This window comes from Peromyscus californicus, unplaced genomic scaffold (assembly GCF_007827085.1).
Source record: "Peromyscus californicus insignis strain IS unplaced genomic scaffold, ASM782708v3 Scaffold_9__1_contigs__length_137607984, whole genome shotgun sequence".
NCBI classification, from domain to species: domain Eukaryota; kingdom Metazoa; phylum Chordata; class Mammalia; order Rodentia; family Cricetidae; genus Peromyscus; species Peromyscus californicus.
Window position 1 is genome coordinate 56,532,266 of NW_026294617.1, and position 22,970 is coordinate 56,555,235.

At 36.2% G+C, this 22,970-nt stretch overlaps 1 protein-coding gene across 3 annotated transcripts in view; it reads left to right on the plus strand.

Annotated features, from left to right (window-relative positions):
- The window catches only part of Fstl5 (follistatin like 5), a 596,643-nt gene that overhangs the window by 334,553 nt on the left and 239,120 nt on the right, over nucleotides 1-22,970 (plus strand). For all 3 annotated transcript variants that reach the window (XM_052730071.1, XM_052730070.1, XM_052730069.1), the window contains exon 7: nucleotides 22,162-22,328. In XM_052730071.1, the coding sequence (XP_052586031.1) occupies nucleotides 22,162-22,328 (167 nt within the window). The remainder of the gene's footprint in view (nucleotides 1-22,161; nucleotides 22,329-22,970) is intronic.

The window sequence follows — 22,970 nt, forward strand, 5'->3', positions numbered from 1 at the left end:
AACACACACACACACACACACACACACACACACACACACACACACAGAGAGAGAGAGAGAGAGAGAGAGAGAGAGAGAGAGAGAGAGAGAGAGAGAGAGAGAATGAAGTATTTTTATTAAATTGCTTTATTACAATGAAAAGCATGTCTAGATGTGAAGACTCTTCATTTTTCTTTCTTGCTTCTTCTTTTCTGATACAATAGGACTTTTTCTAACTTATGAGGTCAGAGTTTGCAAAATGTGAACCAATAGCTTACTGCAGTAACTCAGAGAGTATTTAGGAAACTGGAAGAAACCTGGTTGGCGAGTATAGAACCATCATTTTCTGTCTCAGCTTGAACAGTTTAATTTTTGAAAAAAATATCCTTATAGATTGACATTCAAGATGCTGCAATGTTTAATATGTGCAACTTAATGAGTTTGTAGATGAGCACACACTCAGAATTAAGAACATGAGGATTTCATGAGTATCTCCAACATAACTCAATGTTTTCTCCTAGACTTACTAAATTTTATTGACTAGTTAATGGAAAATTATCCAGAAAAAAAGGGTGATAATTACCTAGAATCCTACCTACCCACTAGATAGAATGAGCTAGGGCGAACACAATCACTATATATATAAAAACTCAAGGATTTTTATGGGTACCTCAGTCAGATGCTGTCTTATATAACATTTAGATTGCTGATGATATGACTTAGTGGTAGACCTATTTCCATGATGCAAAGGGCCATATGGTGAACCCCAATATAGATAAAATATGGGTTTATGCTTTTGCATCTTTTTAAACCCAGAACCTCACAATGTTTATTTTATGCATTCAGCATTCTCTGAATGGAGGAGGCTGATTTATTGCAGACAGATGAATAAGGAGGTTAAGGAGGTAGGTTTAACTGATCTGTTATAGTTTTGTTTTTCAAGACAGGGTTTCTGTGTGTAGTTTTGGTGCCTGTCCTGGATCTCGCTCTGTAGACCAGACTGGCCTCAAAACTCACAGAGATCCACCTGGATCTGCCTCCGGAGTGCTGAGATTAAAGGCATGCGCCACCACCGCCTGGCAGGTTAGGTAACCTTGGTAGTAGGTCTCTATAGGGCAGCAGTGTCAGACTGCAGTCATCTCAGGGGAGGAAGCTGCGATTGGTAGTTTCTACATACATCATCATTGGCAGTTTCTACACACATCATCATTGGTAGTTTCTACACACATCATCAATGTCCCCACTCAGACCAGAAGGCAGCTTTGCCATCACTATGAGCCTCAACTGGGGAAAGCTTTGCAATTAACCATGGATCTGAAACACTGGTGTGTTTCACATGACTGTATGTTCCAATGTCAACAGGACATATTTCCTTAGGACTTTATCTGCTAAGTTTACACATTCCACTCAGGATTTCCTCCACTCCCTACACCCTCACTTCTTCTACATTCCAGCTCTTTAAAAAAAAAAAAAAAAACTAATAAAAATACAGGTTGCAATGTTGCAGGCCCATTCTCACTATATCATGGGCTCTCCTTTCTCTCTTCTGTTTTTTTTTTTTTTTTAAACCTTTAATTGAAAATGTAGTTGTTTTATCACATGATCTATCCTGATTAGGGCTTCCCCTCCCACTACACCTCCCAGTCCCTCCCCACATCTCTTCCATCCAGATCCACTCCCTTTCTGTCTCTCATTAGAAAGCAAACAGACTTCTAAGGGATAGTAATAAAATTAAAATAAAATAGAGTAAGATAAAACAAAACCTAACACACTGGAATTGAGTGAAACAAACAGAAGGAAAAGAGCCTTTGCAATATGGTTAATTCCATGCTGTGTACTTTATAGCAGGTATCAGGCAGTGATTGATTCGCCTCGCATGACTCAAGTATCTCCCTCAGTACTTTCTTCTCCCTTTGTGTGGCCCACACCCCCAGGTAATCAAAACTCCCCTTTTGCCGGGCAGTGGTGGCGCACGCCTTTAATCCCAGCACTCGGGAGGCAGAGCCAGGTGGATCTCTGTGAGTTCGAGGCCAGTCTGGGTTACCAAGCGAGTCCCAGGAAAGGAGCAAAGCTACACAGAGAAATCCTGTCTCGAAAAATGAAAAAAAAAAAAAAAAAAAAAAAAAAAAAAAAAAAAAAAAAAAAAAACTCCCCTTTGATGCTTCTGTGATTTTTGACTATTTGAGACTCTTTTCCTAAGTGGGATCATGTAATACTTACCCTTCTATGTCCATTTGATTCACTTAGCATAAGGTCCTTCAGTATCATCCATGTTGTGGAAAACGTCCAAATTCTCTTTTGTTGTGAGAGACTTATAACCTTCGTTGGTAATAAGTTCTTGACAGTCAATCTGTCTTGAAGATGTTTGACAGTGTGAATTTTTTTACCCCTTTGGGAAATTATTAGTTCCCATTTAAAAATTGAAATCTTTTGGAAAAAAAATTTTCCATTGAATATTTCTTTTCTTTTTACAGATAATAACAAACAGCAGGATGCATCAAATTACGTATGTTTGCATGGTGCATATTCATTATAAATATGCAAGTTCTTAGATTAAAGAATTTTGTTGAAGTTTTTTTAAACTACATTCTAAACAGATGAATATAAGTTTAATTCAATCTTATTTCAGATATAAATGTTTTCCTTAGATTAATTAATGAGATTTGGGATTCATTGTTACTTTTTGAAACCTGTTAATTATAAATTGAAAATGCAACAATGAATTCAAAATTATGCCCTTGTTAATAGATTATGTAATTGCAAGATATATTCAGTGAAATCACTTCCGTCTTATTGTTATAAAATTTGTAGAATTTGCATACATTGTAAAATACATGTGTAGAGGTAGAAAAAGCAACACAAATTAGAGAATACTTCCCAGAATTTAACTCTCTTTTCCCTATTTTCAGTATTTTTTATTTCTTTTGCACATAAAAATGTCTACTTAGATCACTCCTAAGAATAATTGGTAGTTAAAAATAAAGTTATTTGTTTATATATGTGAACTGATGTTATTCTGAAGAACAAGTGTAAATATTTCTCTTTTTTTTAATCAATTTCTGGAGTTTTAAATGGCCCATAAAATCATTTATCCTCTTCTTTGGTCCACTTTATCTCATTTTCCAATTTACTCTAGATTTTGATTTCTGTTTATCATTTTATAGACTTCCTCATTGATTTACTTTTATTTTTCTTTTTGCTGTCAATATCACATGATAGAATTTTACAGACGTGCTGGAGTAAGCATCTCCTGGATGTCTCTGCTTTCATGGGACAGCTACTGAGCTGACATGTGTTTTCAGAACCGTCTGTTTCAGTGACAGTGAACATGGTTGGTGGGGGATCTATGACAAACAAAGGTTAGTAAATTTTCAGAAATTTACCATTTCAGATAGTTTCCTGTGACACAAATTCTAAACAGTCTTTTAATAAAAAAATCCCGGTGCCAGATACTAAGATAAATGCTGAAAGATCAGAGAGACAAAGGAACAAGCCACAACCACCACCTCTTATCTCAACAACTCCTCACCCTCAGAAAGCTTCAGCCTATAAACCTCTAGCCAAATGAGCTTCCTTGGCCAAAAAGCATTTAGTTCCTGTCTCCTCAGGCCTTGTTTATCTTTCTCTGTCCAGCCATGACTTTCTGGGATTAAAGGCATGTGTGCTTCCAAGTACTGGGATTAAAGGTGTGTGCCACCACTGCCTGGCTCTGTTTTCTCTCCCAGACTGAGTCTATCTCATATAGTCCAGGGTGGCTTTGAACTCACAGAGATCCAGACTGATCTCTGCCTCTCCAGTGCTAAGATTAAAGGTGTGTGCTACCACTGCCTGGCTTCTATGTTTAATCTAGTAGTTCTGTCCTCTGATCTTCAGGCCAAGTTTATTAGGGTATACAATATATCATCACCACAGTTTCCATGTTCCTTCTAGCTCCATTGCCGATGGCTGTCCACAGTGCTGCCATGGCTTGGAGATGCAGAATAAACAGGAAGACAACTCATATAGAGAGGGATTGTGTATTAATCCATCTGCTGGGTTTTATAAGGAGTCTGACTCATAATTTTTCAAGTATCACTATACCACATTCTTTTGGAACACAATTACTGTTTTTACAAAAGCCAAAATACACCAAAAAAGAGATAAGCATAAATTAATATTTGTCATAAACATACACATGGAATACTTTTGTTAAATATAGAAAACCAAGTATAGCAGATGTTAAAATGATTATTATGTACAGCCACCTATTCTTTCTAAAGTAAATGCAGGGTCATATTTGTATACATAGGTTGTCTGAAGAAAAGGTCACATGCTTATTGACTTATCAAAAGATGATGACTACCTTCTGGAGGCTTGATGTTATGGATTGGTGATGATCTGTGTTGTTCCTCAGAAGCCCTTCTTCATCACTTACACAGGGCTTTGCAGCTGCAGACCTGGGGTCTTTTGTATGTTCATCCTCTGTGACCATCCACGTGGCTTTTCCCTCTTGGTCCCAGGAATGTAGTCCCACAATACCATTTAGATTAGACTGGAGCCCACTCTAATGGTGTCACTTGAACCTTACAGATTCTTTAACATTTTAAACCATCTCTTTGAAAACCCTCTTTCATACCGTATTCATTTTCTGATGTACTGAGGATTAAGATTTTTAATAATATTATAAAAAACTTTTTTATTCATATTTACATACCAATCCCAGAACCCCCTCTCATCCCTCCTACCACTTTACTCAGCCTCCCCTCCTTAACTACCCCCATCACCTCATCCAACAGGGTAAGGTCTCCCATGTGGAGTCAGCAAAGCCTGGTACATTCAGTTGAGGCAGGACCAAACCCCTCCCCACTGCATCAAGGGTAAGCAAGGCATCTGGCCATAGGCAATGGGATCCAGAAAGCCAGCTCATGCACTAGGGATAGATCCTGATTACACTTCCATGGTTCCCTCAAACAGATCAAGCTATATAACTGTCTCCTGTATGCACAGGACCTTATCTGGTCCCATGCAGGTTCCACAGCTGTTAGTCTAAAGTCTGTAAGTTCCTACAGCTTGGATCAATGTCTCTGTATATTTCTTTACCATGATTTTGACCCCCAACTTGTTCATATAATCCATCCTCCCTCTCTTTGAGTTCCAGGAGCTCGGTCTGGTGCTTGACTGTGTATTTCTGCAATGCTTCCATCAGTTACTGGATGAAGGCTCTATGATGACAGTTATATTATTCACTAATCCGATAACCAGGATAGACCAGTTCAGGCACCCTTTCCACTATTGCTAATAGTCTAATCTGGGGTCATTCTTGTGGATTCCTGGGAATTTCTCCAGCACCAGGTTTGTCCCTTACCCCATAATGTCTCCCTCTATCAAGATATCTCTTTAATTGCTCTCCCACTCTTTCCGTGTTCCAGCTCGACCATCCTGTTTCCTCTTGTTCTCATCCCCTGTTCCCCTCCTATATTGCACCCCCACCCCAAGTTTACTCATGGAGATCTCATCTATTTCCCCTTCCCAAGGTGATCTATATGACCTTCGTAGGGTCCTCTTTGTTTTTTAACTTCTCTGGAGCTGTAGGTTATAGTCTGATTTTCTATTATTTGCTTTATATCTAGTATCCACTTATGAGTGAGTACATACCATGTTTGTCCTTCTGAGTCTGGGTTACCTCACTCAGGATGATATTTTCTAGTTCCATTCATTTGCCTGCAAATTTCCCGAGGTCATTATTTTTTTTACTGCTCAGTAATAATCCATTGTGTATATGTACCATATTTTCTGTATCCATTCTTCAGGTTGAGGGGCATCAAGTTTGTTTCCAGGTTCTGACTGTTATGAATAATGCTGCTGTGAACATAGTTGAGCAACTGGCCTTGTGGTATGATTGAGTATCGTTTGGGTGTATGCCCAAGAGTGGTATCATTAGGCTGTTTGAAATTAATAAAAGGCCAAACAGCTCAAAGAAAAATAGCCAGTGAGTTGACTAGACATCCAAAGAGAAATGCAAGTATAATGAGCATCTGAAAATTAGTTAAGCATCATTCATTTTGTGAAGAGTTTCAATTCACAATCCATATTCTATACCACTGTGCACCTGCTGTAATTGCTGTAATCAAGAATAGAAAATAATTTGGCAAACCTGCAGTGAAACAGAGACTCCAGTACTTTGCTAGCAGTAAAGTGAAATAGATTATACAATAAAGAAATGTTTGGTGGCTCCTCAAAACCTTCAACCATTACCATATATCCAGCAATTTCACTCTTTTTATATTTCTCAGGAACTATGAACAAATACTCACAAAAAAAACCCAAAACTCTTGTTCATTAAAGTTCATAGCAGCCCCATTCAAAAATGGTGAAAAATGTAAATATACTCAAAATGTTCACCTACGATCAAGTATACAATGCAACTTCAGAATGTAAGTGTAATATGAGTATTATTCAACTATCCATATATGAATGTAAGCCTTTGAAACTATAAGCAAGCCCTCAATTAAATGCTTTATTTTGTAAGAGTTGCCTTGGTCATGTGTCTTCACAGGACAACAACATTAGTAGCAAATTACTTTTTCTGTTTTTAAGTGAAACCAAAAGGCTGGCAAATCCAAATGCTAGAGAGGGTAGCATTGTGATAAGGAGATGCCTGGGGTCAGACATGCATGCTTGGGATCCTAACACTATGGAAGTGGAGGTAGGATGATGAGGGAGGAGTTTAAGGCCAATCTCAGGTACATAATAAATTCAAAATCTTATAGTATTGTGATCCGGAAAATAATGACAACAAGTTTATTTACTGAATGTGCACTATTTCGATCAGGTTCTTGTACAGATTGAGAAAGTTGATGAGTGTTTCCTGGGGGCTTTAGAGGTAAGATCAGGGCTGAGTGCTTAATAGACAATGTCCTCCTAAGTAAGAATAAGGTTTGAACTATAGATAGATGGGTTTGTATAAGATGTGAATGCACCTAATGCAATGAATTGTACATTTTAAAATAGTAAACTGTATGATACGTAAATTGTGATTCTGTTATCTAAAAAGTTCCATAAAATAATGCTTTTTTATTATACTTTCAGGATGTCTATGTGTTATTCCAGATTTTCTTGCCATATAAAACTGCAAACAGATATGTAAATTAATTTAGTATATGACTGATGTGACAATGATATATGTGTATAGTTTTTATAATACTGGTTAATTCAAATGCATATTTTAAACCACAGGATATCACAAATCAAACTAGGTTCATTTCAAGTTTTTCATGTTTACATGGGACTTTTGCCTGTTCTGAAATGCATGTCAGAAATTCAGAGCACAATCTATGGAACTTTGCAGAAGTCACCTTGTTATAAAGAACAGTTTTCTCAACAGACTTTATTTTGTGAGGAAACTTTTACATATGGAAAGGCAAATTCAGTATTTTTATTACAGAAAAGTAACAAGAATTTTCTCAGGCAAACAATTTTATTTCTGCTAAAAGTAATTCCACTTTTTACCTATTATACTGACTTATAAAATAGTAATTTACTCCATCATGTGAACAGAGTATTCATAGATGTGTGTAGTAGTACAAATACTACCCCCCCAAAATAAATCCCGAGTACTTCTTGGAATGAATAGCTCATAACTTTATTTGCCTATTTTGAAATTAACTGACACAAAAGGACTATTAATGTAAGTGTGATGTAGAGCTTAAATAGTCAATGCTTATTTGTAAACAATGTAACCACTAATCTACAGAGCCTAAAAATGATTATGATTAAAAGGTTGTTATTTTCAGAAAGGGGAGTAAAGAAATATTTCTGAATCCAGCATAAATACTAGAAAACAGTATGGAAGATGGTAAGGTCTGTACTGAGAAGATAAATAATTATATTCTATTAATTTTCCTTAGATTGTAAGTGCATATTCTATGTAATAGTACCTGTGAAAGCATATTTCTAAATATGAGGAAGTACCTCCATGAAGCTTCATCCTGTGTAAGAAGTTGAAATGTTTAGAGATGCTGTGCTTCCCTCAAGACTAGGCAGAGGAACATCATGTCTGTACCCTACAGTGGGCCATTTTACCTCCACTCTGGCTTGCTCACAGCATAACTTTGTGCATTTGGCAGCAGAATGAGGCCAATCTGAAAGTCCTAGAGCAGAATAATTGCCCAGGAGACATGAGATTGAAGTCTGATCTAAACCAGAGTGAATACAGTGTTTCTCATATTTAGCAACTAAGTCTTAAAGTTAATTATGGAAATAGAATTAAAAATCTTATACACTAATTTTGTCAATTAAAAATAAATTCATGAGAATCACAAATGTACTCAAAGCAACAAAGTTAATTAAAACACACCGGAATAAAGGACTCAGTTAATATAGTGTATTTTATCAAACAAAATATTGCTATTTTATTATTATAAATCTGTTTCTCTGTGTGTATATATGTGTGACAGAGAGATAGACAGAAAGAGTGGGAGGGAGGGAGGGAGAGAAGGAGGGAAGGGAGGGAGGGAGGGAGGGAGGAAAAGATGTTATGTATGTGTTGACACTGCCAAGTCCACTTTATACTTCTCAGAATCTGAGAGAGTAAAACCTTTTTTTGCTCACTCTTTTGTACAAATGACTAATTAAAATTAATGTAAATATTAAAATAATATTTTATTGCATTTCCATTTCATATATAAAAAGATATTTAATAGGAATTATTTCAGAAATAAAGAACAGGGGGTATTAGAGCATACTAAATGTGTTTAATCATAATTACAAAAAACTGTGTAAGAAAAAAGTGAAGCATATTTGTGGAGTAGGTGTTATAAAACATCATGTTAGAGTACAAGGACCTATGTGTTTAGATAAATACATGTCATTTAATATTGCATATGTTTCATTTTACTATATGCATGAATAAATGCATATGTGTGCACATACAGGACACACACACACACACACACACACACACACCACACATATATATAACACATTCACATACATCTAACAAAATTTAAAACATGTCATAAAATTGTATATAAATATAAACATAGATTAGATAGATACATAGTCTCTGACAAGTTTTTCTTTTTTTATTATCTAAGTCAACAATCACCAATAGCTTCTCAGATAAAGATGGACTTTCCTGTCTAAGCGAAGGTTTTATCTGGCTTAGTCTTGTTCCGTTCTTGCAGACTCATTCACAGTACTCTGAGGTCATGTGAAAACCAGCTCTGTCATCTGAGCATTCTCCGGTTTTCTCTTTTATCCCAAACATTAGAATAATTCTATCAGAGTATGCCAGCTTATCAGAAAGCAAATATGTGCAAGGGGAAAAATTTTTATACTACTGTTTCTCATCCTGGAGAAAAGCCAAGTAATCCCAAGTCCAAAATTAATGTAGATACAATCATATTAGAATGTTTAAAATAAGATTACTGTTATTTAGTGAACCAATTTTGCAACACATCTATGCATCTTAAAATTTATTAACTTTGACCTTTTAGTTAAGACAAAATAATATGAGGCAAATATAAGCTCACAAGCGTGTACTTTATTATGTTATCTTTATTATCCTTGGAAAATATTTAATAAGTGATATGTAGTCCTTACACTATGGTAGTCAAGATCATGAAGAGATTCCACATATAATCAAAGTGCTAGCTTTTGCCAGACTCTGGCCTGAGCAAATCTGCTGTGGGTGGATGCTGGTCACCACCTGTACTCATTGGTCAGTACCAGTGTTACATTGCTTGTGAAATGTGTTTAGTATATGCCTGTTCACAGAGCTTCACGTGTTTAGAACTCATTAATAACCATCCACCCTGTCCTAGGAATAAGCTGGAAGGAAATCTGCAGTGAGTTCTGAAGTTCACCACTTTGTCTTTTAAATCAAATTTTCTATTTCTCACATTCAGTGACGGGATTCTGTGGTTATTGATTTTTCCTTTCATCATGGAAACAATGAAAGAAAACAAAAGGAGAAAGGGGACCTTTAGTATTTATTATAAACTCTAGTATTAAAACCTTTTGAGTGGGATAATTTCTAGGATACAATGGTAATTCCAGTTTGAACACACCTATGGCTGCACACACAAAAGTGGCCATTCTTATTTTTGTTCTTGAACCTGGGCTTTGATTTAGCCAGGTTATTAATTGATTTCCATAGTCAGGTTCACATAATGGAATTTTGGCTGAGGCTGTACTTCAGTCTGCCTTGTACCCTGCTTCTTCCCGTGGTTGTCATGTGGACTGTCACACATTACTGTGCTTCTTTACTGTGCTATGTTTTCCTTTCTGTTAGTGCTGGATAGAGACTTACAATCGGTCAAGGGGACTGAGAAGTGCTGGAGTTTTTTGTTTGTTTGTTTTTCTGGGTTTTTTTGGTCTTTTAATATTTTACATTTTCAGTTCTTCATGTCATTGTTTGTGTTTCCCAAAAATTTCAGTTAAATATTTGTAAATGTCTTATTTGAGAAAATGTCTTTTTTAAATTTTCTCCCATGGAAAATTTAGAAATATGTTTGAAACTATGTAACTTGCTAAAATCCTTCCCTTAATTTCTCATTGTAGGATATAGTAAAAGGAAAAATACTTAAAAATAAATTGTTATTTCTAATAAAGTTTATATAAAATATATAATTTATATTCCCTTGAAAATGGTGATCTATAGTACATTCTAGTTTTATAATGAAGAAATAGAAAATAAAATAAAATAAATATAAAAATAAGTAAATACATAAAATAAAATATCAGAAAAATGTTAAAGCCTTCACTCTTCACATCCACTGGTTTGGAATTGCTCTTTTATTTAACATGTTAAATATCTAGTCTTAATCTTCAAAAAGTCAGATATACTCATTATATGTGTATGAGAGCTTGGTCTACATATATGTATGTGCACCACAAACATGCCTGGTGTCCATGATGTCAGGAGGCTACAGATTCCCTTGAAATGGTGATCCATGTGAGTTTGAGCTGCCATGTGGGTGCTGGGAACCAATCCCAGGTACTCTTGCAAGTGTGAGTACTCTCTAATCACTGAGACTCTCCAGCTTTCTATGATTCCTGCTTCATATTCCTGCCCTGCCACAATGATGACTCTATTATCTAATCTGCAATGGAATTTTTTTTTCCTCCCTGAATCTTTTTGGACAGCCCATTACCTCACAGCAACAAAAACGAAACTAGGAACACAAATTAATTAATACATTTATCTTTGTGATGACATTGCAGAAAAGTACAAAAGTTCATTGAAAAAAATTCAGTGAACACTTGAAAATTACTTGAGAGAATATTTAATTAAACCTATTGTTTCTTAACAAATTTTAAATAGCAACTATCTTTGCTTATTATACAAACTGAATACATAAATCTCCCGTGAGTCAACAGGAGCCAGGGTTCAGTACTTCACTTGCTGGAAACCTTGAACCTATGTTTCTACTCTATTATTCTTCACATAGTGTTATTAGGTTCATCAGTAGAGCCAGTGATATTTTCTTTAATTTAATGTATGACAGGTAATAAGCACATAGCCAGTATGTCAGTGAAAGACTGTTTTTCAACAAAGCAACCTATTTGCAATTGATAATTGATTCTATCTTCTATTTATCCCTGAGATGCAATATTTTAACAATTTAATTGCATTTTCCCTTTCTTTGGCTCTCCTCTTCCTCTGTGTATCACTTTCTTGTGTCTTTCTGTCTGTCTCTCTCTCTCTCTCTTTCTGTCTTTATGGATCTTTAATTCCTTCTGAGCCATCCCCCAATATGTCATACCTTCTTTACTTGGTACTAAATAAATACTAAATAAAGCAGATAATTGATTTTACATTTCTTAAGGAAATATCTTCTATGGTTTCAAAGATCTTCTGTAATTTTATTATCAAAAAAGTATGTGTTGGTTTTATATAAATCCTCTATGATGAGGTAGATTTTCAATTCAGAAGTAATTTTCAATAGTTATATCATTATTTATTTAGGCATTAGGTTGATTTAGGATGAAATTATTAATATTTTAACCAACTAATCAACCAATTACAGTATATTTTACAATAGCTCTATCTTGACTTGTTTTGCTAAAAAGTATTTTAATTATTTAATATTAAAATTAGTTAATATCTGTAACAAAAATGACAAAATCTATACATATTCTATAACAACATGGATCTGTTTCAAGGAAAGCAAGTGTTTTCCCTACATTCTCAGAGTGTGTAATCTTGTAAATGTGATATATTTTTCTACTTTCTGAAGCAGACAATTCTGTCTATTTTAAACAATAAACATGCCATGCCGTAAAGTTGGGACTAGTTAGAACGATGATGTTTGTTAACTCAATCATATCAAAAGCTCCACCCATGGATTGCTATTGAGGCTTTCATTATTAACATATTCCAACAAACATCTTTAAAATACAGCTCCAAATTCTAGACAAAGAAAACACAGCTGGGCGGTGGTAGGGCATGCCTCCAGTCCCAGCACTCAGGAAGCAGAGGCAGGTGGATCTCTGTGAGTTCACAGGCCAGCCTGGTCTACAGAGGGAGTTCCAGGACAGCCAAGGATGTTTCACAGAGAAAACTTGTCTTGATAAGCTAAAAAAGCATAAAAACAAAAACAACAAAAAAGAAAACAAGAGCATATAATTAGCCTCTCAGAATTAAAATTCAGAATCATGCAAAAAGGCAGTTTTCTCTTCCCTAAGGAGATTGACTGCCTGTAATAATATCATACCCCACTACTGATACAGATAATGTGCCTCATGGCAAAGATGTACCTTGCTAAGTCATAGTATATCCATGCAACTCAAACATAGTGCATTCATTTAAAAAAGTTACTTCCCCACCAAGTATATTCACATTTATCATTACTATGCATACTCTCGTAACAACTTTTAAAGATTTTTTATCAGATGGCGTCTCATTAGCATAACTTGGAGGCCGATTTAAGGTTTGGATTTTGAAAATATGTTTCTTTAGAGCTCATTTACATTTTTAAAGCAAGGAACCAGAATCTGATTGTATAACAAAAAGTTACAAGTTATCGTCTCATTAGAATGTTAATATTTTTACTTCTCAGGGAATTAATACCATCCAATTTCATGCTTCAGTGATAATGCAGTTAATCCCTGTTTCTAAAAGTGAAAATTTTTGATAAAAAAGAAAATGGATAATACAAAATATTTCTATGCAGCTGTGTTACTTATAAAGCTTCCTGTTTATGGAGTGCCAGAAAGGTTAGCTAAGGATTTTGCTATGTTCCTGGTAGCTATTTGGCACAAGTGAATGGGTCATATATGAGTTAGATTTTACTAAATTGATAATAATGGAAACACTGGAGACATGTCGTGCCCTCCCATTTATTAAATTATTACTTTTCAGAATGAGTCAAATAATAGTTACTGGAACTACTCAGTTAATTTATTTTTAGTGGATATGACTTGACATTTTCATGACGCAAATTCAAAAATAAGATACTTGTTTAGATTTATGAAGTTTCTAAAGGGAAACTACTACTTCATGAAATGTAGCTCTATCTGTATTTTTTAAAAACATTTATTTTTGGCGTACTTGTGCATATGTATACGTGATGCATGTGCTAGAGACACATGTTGCATTGCACATGTACAGAGGGCAGAAGTCCAGTTCCTAGGACTGGACTCTGGTTGCCTGGCTTGAGTTGCAGAGTCTTTACTCATGGAGCCACCCCTCTGACTCCATACCTGATTTTTTATAGCTTGTTTATATTTACAAGGTTAAACTAAGTATTCATTGGTTATTTTTTCTAGACTTTTACTAAAATGTTGTGAAACATCCAAATAGATGTATTTAAAGTCATATCTACTTCTGAAATGATTTTTTATAAATACTACTGCCTTTTATACCTATGTATATGAAGAACTGGGCCTCTACAACTATGTGTACATAGGCAGAAATGAACATAAACCGATGACATGAAAACTATCCTTGTTTTGTGGCAATTATTTCCAGCCTTTGAAGGTAAAAATGACTACATTTGTATTTCTCAGTATCCTGTGTCTTTCTAGTGTAGTGGGCCATAGGCGAATGTTCCTGGTTTCTCATTAATTCTTTTTAAACTCCCTCTGAAGTATAAGTGAGAATGAGTGAAGAAACAGCAAAAAATTGGCAAGGTTTCAGAAGTCGAACCTAGTTGCTAACTGTCACAGAAGTGTCCCAGCAGATGAACTGAAACTCAGGTCGCTGTGATGAGATGGCTGCATTGGGGCTGCAGACTGTGCTGCACTCAAAGCCGTAAGGGTTACTCACCGCCGTGGTTGGCAAGTGTGCAAATGCTGGGGGACACTGTAGGTAAGGTGGGACTGGTGAGCATGGTGGGCCACTTGTGATTGCTAATCGTCAATGATGGATGATCAGGAAAGAGGGACTCCTGTCCTCCAATGGTGACAGAAGTGCAGGCACCATTGCCCTCAGTGATTGAATTTCACAGAATGCCACAGGACCTTTTAAGAAGGATAGCCCAGGATTATAAAACTGTCCAGAGCCAGTGATGTTGATCTGTGGTACAGTACTTGTTGGGTGTGTATGAGACCCTGGAATGAATGCAATAGCTTCACATTGTTCAGTAGATTAATACAAAATAACAATAATAAAAACTGTCAAGGGATAAGACCCTTCTATCTCAAGGTCGTCACAAAAATCTACAGTTGCATGTTTTCTAAAGTAAAAATATCCTAGGTTACCAGAGAACTAGAATTAGAAATAAATCTGTCTGCAGGCCTGAATTTTATCAAGGACATCTTAGATCTTGGTCCTTCTGAGATCTACCAAGTTGCCACAGAAAGTGAGAAGGTTTTCCCTTTAGAGGTATTCTATTAACACTTTGGTGGTTAAGGGTGCATTTAAATTAAAATGAGCCCTATTAACATGTGAATACTCTGAAGCAGAACCAACCATGTTCCCATTCTCAGATCAGTAGTATGAATGATGATTTGCATGGAATAATTAACCTTTTTTTTCAGTTTCCTGAAAAGTAGTATTTTGACTGGGTATCAAGAAGAGAGAAGAAAGGATCATTGTTTGGTACATCAGACATAGAAAAGATGGAGCTGGTGAATGCTGGGCAAGCATGGCAAAGTGACAAACACTCCCTTTTTATTTGTTGAGTGGTGGGAGAAGCAGCAGCTGTCCATCCCATGCTGCTGCTGCCCAGTGGCTGGAAAAGGTGGTTTGTGAATTCACCCTCACATACATATGAATAATCATTTTGTAATCTCTAGGTAGTTCTGTTTCCTGTTTCAGTCATAGAGAATGGGCAGAGTCAAATGGATCCTATTTAAATAAGTACAGATGAATAGGAAATGTTCACTAAACAGGCTGCATCTGCTCAGGGAGTACATACTTAAGGCTTTACATATATTTATATGTTGCCTGCATAGCTCAAAGCAGCCACAGATAACAAGGAAATCCTAGGAGGATTGTAGGGCTGTGTTCCATCCCTACAAAGAGGCTTGGTAAATGGATTCTGTCTTTAGGCCTGGTTTGCCAAGCATAGTAGGGATATTTGATGAAATGAAGAAGCCTCTGAAAAACAAGTAAACAAACAAACTAACAAAAAACCCAAAAAACAAAACCAAAATCCTCTCAATTCTTCTGTAGTGTACGTGAATTAATGTAATAGTTTTACAGATACAGGGATGGGCATAAAAAAAAAAAAAAGTTCTCAAAGAACCAAGGTTTGTCACACGTACACCCTTTCACAAAACCCTTGAAAGTGAAAAAGAAAGATCTGAGAAAGTGAAATCCTAGTGTTGAAAGAGCAGATCAACTTTACTCCCGGGGAATAGTCCCTCTCCCTTTTTTGTATGTTTCTATTTATCAGTTCTGTAAAGCTTTTGACTTGTGTATTGCAAGAGAGATTCCCAGAGTCACCCCCAACACTTGTGACTAATCATGATGCTTTCCCACTGTCAGTAAAAGATGTGATGCTCCAGCATAAACTTGGTGTTTTGATTAGCTCTGTCAACCCTCAATAGCCTAATTAATTCTGGTTGAAGTGTTAAATTTATTTCGTCATTTGCATAGCTGAGGCCCATCCTTGGATCCTGTGAAGACTGGCCAGAAATGAGAAGGCTGTTCTTGGTTCCCAGGACCTTCACATCTATTTGCTATAAACTTTTAAAGAGACACACTCTGTAAGGCTTCCTATGGAAGCTAATGCTCTGATCTCATTTGCAGTTTCTCAGTAGTGAGGTGAGCCATGAGGCAGATAGCAATCTCTTAGCAAAATTCTGTTAATTAGACAATAATATAAAAGGCATTGTGTAGCCTGATATGACAAAATTCTATCTTATCACATGAAAGAAACCTCTCTTCTTGTCTGTAAGTAAAAAGGAAGAAAGAAAGGAAGGAAAGAAAGAAGAAAAAGTTAAATCAAAAATAATGTATCATTTGCCTTAGACAAATTCCAAAAATGAACACACACACACAGGATCAAATTCTTCCCTCATGCTTGTAACAGCTCCTAAAACAGCATGGGGGCACTATGGTGATTAGAAATGGGTATGAATAACTCTTTTCTTTCCCCTGACAGAAAAGAATTCCCAAATGGATGATAGATTTTTCCCATTACGAAACAGCGCAACTTCTATTTATGGTCTACTCAAGTGAATTCCATTATACGCTGGGTACATAGAACTCTGGGATGCACATGAATTCCATTTAAAAGTGATCACAACAAAAACGGTAAAACCTACTGTGTCACCATTCTCACTGTCCTGACCAAATACCTGACAGGAGAGGAAGGAAGGGTCCATTTTAGCTCAAACCTTTGAGACATGAAGTCATTGTGTGGAAAAATACCAGTGGGAGAAGAGTCTGTGTCTATGAGAGTGCCAGGTGGATCATCACATCTTGTTGACTGACCAAGAGAAAGAGATGCTTGATGGACACAGCTTTTGAAGACCTTCCCCTAGTGACCAGATAGTGATGTGTTATACCAGACAGGCACCTGTCTCAGAGACTCCCAAAGTTCTTCAAACAGTGCCAGCAGCTCATGCTCACACGAGCCTACTGTTCCATGTCAGATTCAAGTCACCTTGTATATGGAACATTATAAATATTTTTAGTCCACAAACTTAGACTGTGTTATCAAATTTCTTCAGTATGTGGTTTTGAAATAAATCATATGGGGAAAAGATGCTTGGCTATTTCAGTATTCTACTAGTTTTCAATGTAGAATAGGGATCATCATGATATTGAATGATGTTTTGCAAAGGTATGTACTCTTCAGAATAACCCCAAAAGCACCTAGTTCAAAATTAGCATCAAAGTGTAGCATCTGAAGCCTATGGTCATGAGGCTGATTGCTGTACTTGTGATTTATTAAAGTATATTAAATTATGTGACTTTTGCATGTAAAATAAAATATACTCCTAAACATGATGAATTAGTGCCCATCTCAACTCAGATATGTGTCAACTGCTTTTTATTAGTAATGGCAGCTTCAGTCTTTTTAAAATTCATTTGATACCAGGTCTAAAAATTACCTTAATAAGCATTCCACATCATATTTAATCTTAACCTCAACTTTAAAAGTTTAGATATCATGTTTATTTTAAAAAATGGGGGACTTATAGAAACAGACAGCAATCTGCTGAAAGCCTCTGAACTCATTAGAAATAAAACTGAGGTAGCAGCAATGCTACGTTACCTAGTTGATAATATTTTTCATGCCGGTCTCCATGTCTTCATTGTCAGGGGGATTTACATTTTTCATAGTGTACTTTGTGTATGTGGATTTTTAATATGTAAGTGTGTATTCATTGTGTTTATGCCAAGCCATCTTAAGGCCTAAAACTTGCTGCTCAGTTTCACAGCTCAAGGCATCTGTAAGACATGGGGTTGGCTTGTCTGGGGAAGCATGTCTATACAGGCAGGTTTGCCTTGACTTCATCTCCAAGTGGAGAAATAAAGTGTATATATGAATTACACTCATGTTTAAGGAATTTAAAGTTTGCATATCTCCAAACACTCTCAACCATTGTTATTGTTATTTTTAGCTACAGACAGTCCTATAGGCTCTAGAATGAGAGTTCTTTCCCTGATTTCATAGACTGCTGAGCACTACCTTTATTCAGAGTGTTGTTAGCCATGTAGCTTAGAGTGATCCATGAACATTTGCTCAAATCTTTTGTAAGTCCTATTGATTATTTAACAGCTTGCAATCATCTGAAGATCTTTATTCATTCTGCACATGTGATTTTGTTAGATTTTTGAGCAGTAAATTTCCTGCTCAGGGACTTGTGGATTTGGTCTCTTAATAGTGTCTTTAAATAATTTAATGATTAAGATAAAAGTTAGGCTTCTGTGGTTGACTTAAGAAATCTTTTCCTTAACCAAGATTACAAAAGTACTCAAAAGCATAACACTCGAAGAATGAGGTTTGGTTGTAATTCTTCTCAGGGTCTTTTATTAAATTAAAATTTTCTTTTATTTTACATTTATGTAGTGTATTCCTAACATTTCTACCTCTTTATTAAATGTCCAGCACTATCCCAAGCTCCATCTTAAGTCTGTGGCCTCTTTTTTTTTTTTTTTTTTTTTCACTTCCGTTTTGCAAGTTTGAGCTTCGAACTGTGATCATTTATCATCTGCTGGAGGGATGGCTTCAGGGCCAATGGCAGACTGCTCTGCTGACTTTGCTCCCTCACCGACCATTCCCTCTGCTGCTCCCTCAGCCCTTCCCTCTCTTCTTCTGTTCCTCTCTCTCTCCTTTGCCCCTTCCTGCTTCCCTCTCTCCTTCCCCCTCTCCTTCCCCAGCCCTCTCAATAACGCCCATCTTCCATTTCTCCATCTCTCATTTCTGCCTTCCTCCTTCCCTCCCTCTCTCCTCCTTTTCCTCCCCCTTCTCTTTCTCGTTTCCTTCCTTTCTTCTTCCTTCTCTCCTTTCTTTTTCTTTCTTCCTTTGTCACTTCTTTCCTCCCTCACTTTGTTCCTCACTTCCCTCTGGAAAAAGTATTTATTTTCTTCTGAATTTCAATGTGTATAAAAGTGTTAAGATGGGTTTTTGCTATGTAGATATCAATGAAATAAAATTATGGCTCCAGATGCAATATTTCTTGTAAGTGGCAACACTCCCTCCTGGGACACAGGATAAACAAGGTCTTTCAGACTGAACTATCTTTGTGCAGTGGCAATGGCTCCGAGGTTAAGATCTCGTTTTTGCTCTTGTAGATGACTGAAGTTTGGTTCTGAGCATCAAGTGGATGATAATGCCCTGTAACTTAGCCCCAGGAGATCATATACACCTTTCTAGCCTCTATCTTTGTGCCATTGATGTGGATACATAAAGCCACATGATCTAGTCTGTTTTAGACAAAGAAAAATTAGTTTCTGCTTGCTCTTTTGATTCACTACTTTTTTGTTTTATAAGGCGACATATATAGAGAATATTTTATATACATTTAGTCTACAATTTTATATACTTTAATATAATTAATTAGTGTATATCTTGGCCTATCTAAGCCAGACTAGCATTTACTTTGTTATTTCTTCATTCCTTGACAAAAATATAATTTAAATTTCACAGTTATTTAAAATCAGGATATTGAGTCATCATAGGCCTCTCATTATGAGAAGAATCAATTTACTCCATCTAGGACACTTAATTATCTTTTTTTGATATGTTTCTTACTCATTATGCTACTAGGATTTGCTTTTAATTAGGTGTCTTTTACTAGAGTAAAGAAGGGAGTAGTATATGTTATTTGATATGTCACTGATTTAATTTCTTTTATGCTTCATTGTCATAGTAGGAATTATATGCAACCCAGGGTACTAACATTGTGAGACTACTATGTCAGTAAGTTAGGATGCAGCAGAATCTATACCTAGCTACTGGACAATAGATACATAGTTAATATAATATAGTCTTGGTAAAGATGCTCAGTTCTCCTGATTTAAAAGTAAATAAGTCTAACTTAATATCATCATTCTCTTTTTAGATACACCATGATTCTCAAATTCTTATTTTATTTTCCTACTATAGTCTCATATTTTTATAAATATTCCTATTTTTATGTATCATGCAGTCACTATTAAATGAATATTTCACAAATATCCTAGATATCAGTGACATTAGACCAGATTTGTCTTTTGAACTTTTGCTTTTGGAGGAAGTTTCCTACCCTTTATTTGACTTTGTTTTGTTTTTTTGAAAATGTATTTATCAGAGACTGAAGCAGCAAACACAGGGCCTACAAGGGTCTGAACCAGTTCCTCTACATGTATTTTATAATTTCAGTTTAGTATTTTTTCTTTATTAAGAAATTTTTTTTATTAATTTTACATACCAACCACAGATCCCCCTCTCTTCCATATTCCTCCTCCCTCTCCCAGCCTTCCTCTCACAACTCACCCACAATTCCCTCTTCCAAAAAGATGAGGCCTCCCATGGTTAGTCAGCAAAGCCTGGTACATTCAGATGAGACAGGTCCAATCCTCTCCCTCTGCATCAAGGCTGTACAAGGTGTCCCACCAGAGGTAACTGGCCCCCAAAGCCAGCTAATGCACCAGGGATAGATACTGATCCCACTGCTAAGGCCCCTTGAACAGACCAAGCTACACAACTGTCTTGCTTATGCAGAGGGCCTGGTCCAGTCTCATGCAGGCTCCACAGCTGTTGGTCTAAAGTTCATGAGTTCCCAGTAGTTTGATTTCTCCATCAAATGACTCAGCAAGGTAATTGTCTATTTTTACTTTTTCTGATGTAATTTACAATAGAGGATATTGGGTTGAATCTCTGTAAAAGGGGTTTTCAGTATAAAGACTATCCTCCCCACTTCTTGGATAATGGAAAAGAGTAAAAATCTAAATAACTATTCTTCCTGTTTTGGAGACAAGATACTGAGTAATAGAATAGGAGTCCTGTCTATTTCTGACTTCCCCAGTTCAGTTAGTGGTGTGGGGGACTGTGCTGAATGTCATAAAAATCACTTATCATGAGCACTTCCCATATGCATAAGGAGGGTGTAGGTCTCATGTCAGTCCCAGTCCTCCAAAACAAAACACATGCAATTAACAAGATTTGGAATGATGATGAGAACAAACTCCAAATGGCTTTTAGTTGAATGGTTATAGCATATAAAATTCATTTGTGTTTCTCTTCAAAACAGATAAGATTAAAAGAAGAGTTATTAAAAAAAAAAATGGACCTTGAATGAGAGGTGTCTGGGGAGAAATTGCAAATTGCAGTTACTACACAGGTTCAAAGAGAAGACATAATGGGGGTCACTCAATCTGCCCCCAAAAGCCTGTAAACCCAAGAAGTCATTTTTGATATTCAGCAGGTTAAAATGTAATATTCAAACAGAGTGTGTCAGAATAAGAATCTAAACAATAGGCGGGAACCACAGGGCAGAGCCACATGGATGCAGAAATGGGAGACACTATTTCAGACATCTTAATGGTGACCCATCAGGGGCTGGATGCTAATTCTCAGCTGGTAAGGATTGACTAACAAGAGAAAAGCCACATTCATTTTTCCAACAATGCGCTCATGACTCTGCATAATCATTGGCAGACTTATAAGTTAAAAAAAAATGTTTAAGTGTAAAATTCAATGACCTAAAAATGACGGTATTGTACCAGCATTCAGTCAGGGGTGAGGCAAATGTAATGCCACTTCATTGCTATGTGGTTGGTGAAATTTGGAGTATGTTTTTATTTTCCTCTCCTCTTACAACTTCCCAAATAAATCCATTTTTCTTAGAGCCAATTTATATTTCCCAACTTAATGATGCATTTTGCCCATATAGCTCTGCAACTGCTCTCTGAAGCTGGCCAACAATGATCTCACCTCACCTACAGTATAAATCCATCAGACAATAAACAACATCATTTTTATTTCAATAAGGATGACACAGTACATGTCGAATTGGTGGTTAAATAATTTATTTCTCTTTCAGGTGCAATCTGCCAGGCTTTTTGTAACTCTCCTTCTGATACGCATTTCATGTTTAATAGTTCATCGCCTCATGAGGATGCTTGTCAATCAATTAAATTGAAATGTCATTCTGACCTTTAATTGGAAACAATTTACTCTTTTCTTCATTTCATTGGGAGCTTTTTTCCTCTGTTGTTCAAATTCAAAGCCAAAATCATTCATATTCAAAAGCTTTATAATAATTAATGTTGGAAAATGACCTACTCACCAATATACTGACACTTTGTCATTGCAGAAGTTATTCAGCTGAGTCTACCTGAAGATCAGAGAGTAAGCATTACTGCAGCCACCGTGGGACAAAGTGCTGTTCTGAGTTGTGCCGTTGTGGGAGCCCTGAGACCCCCTATCATATGGAAGAGGAACAATATTGTTCTAAATAACTTAGATTTGGAAGACATCAATGTGAGTATGTGAAACAGAGATGCTGTCCAGTGTGTGCATTTTGCAAAGTTACCTTGTGCTCTGTTGTTTCTGGGGAGCTAAATGAATACTGGATACAGAGTATAAGAGAATTATTAGAAGGTTGTATATCTATCCTACAGTTGGTAGGTACCCAACAGAGCAGTTGTAATTATGCAAATCATTTGTACTGGTGTAGTAAGATTATGTAGCTGTATATTAGTCAGAAAATGTATTAGCACAACATTTTATAAATATCTCTTTAGTTTTAAAATGCAAATTGTCTTCCTAGTAAATTCACATCTATTATGTATTCCAGGAACACTATAAGCTCAAATTTGCATGTATGAAATTGTGAATGCTCAGAGTCCAAGAATAAAAAGTTAAGACTGCTACCCATAAGAAGATGTGCCTGAGTACAGGATGTGTGTGTGTTGTGTGTGTGTGTGTGTGTGTGTGTGTGTGTGTGTGTGTGTGCCCATTGATAGCTGTTAAGAGTTCCAGTGGAGGAGTAATATTTAGTTATCTGAAAATATAGGCATAATGTGTTTGTATAACACAAATTCCTTTAATATAAAAATGTGTCTCTTCACCTAAAAATATATATTGCTAATTTATGAAATGTATCTGGGGTCTCTCTCTGAA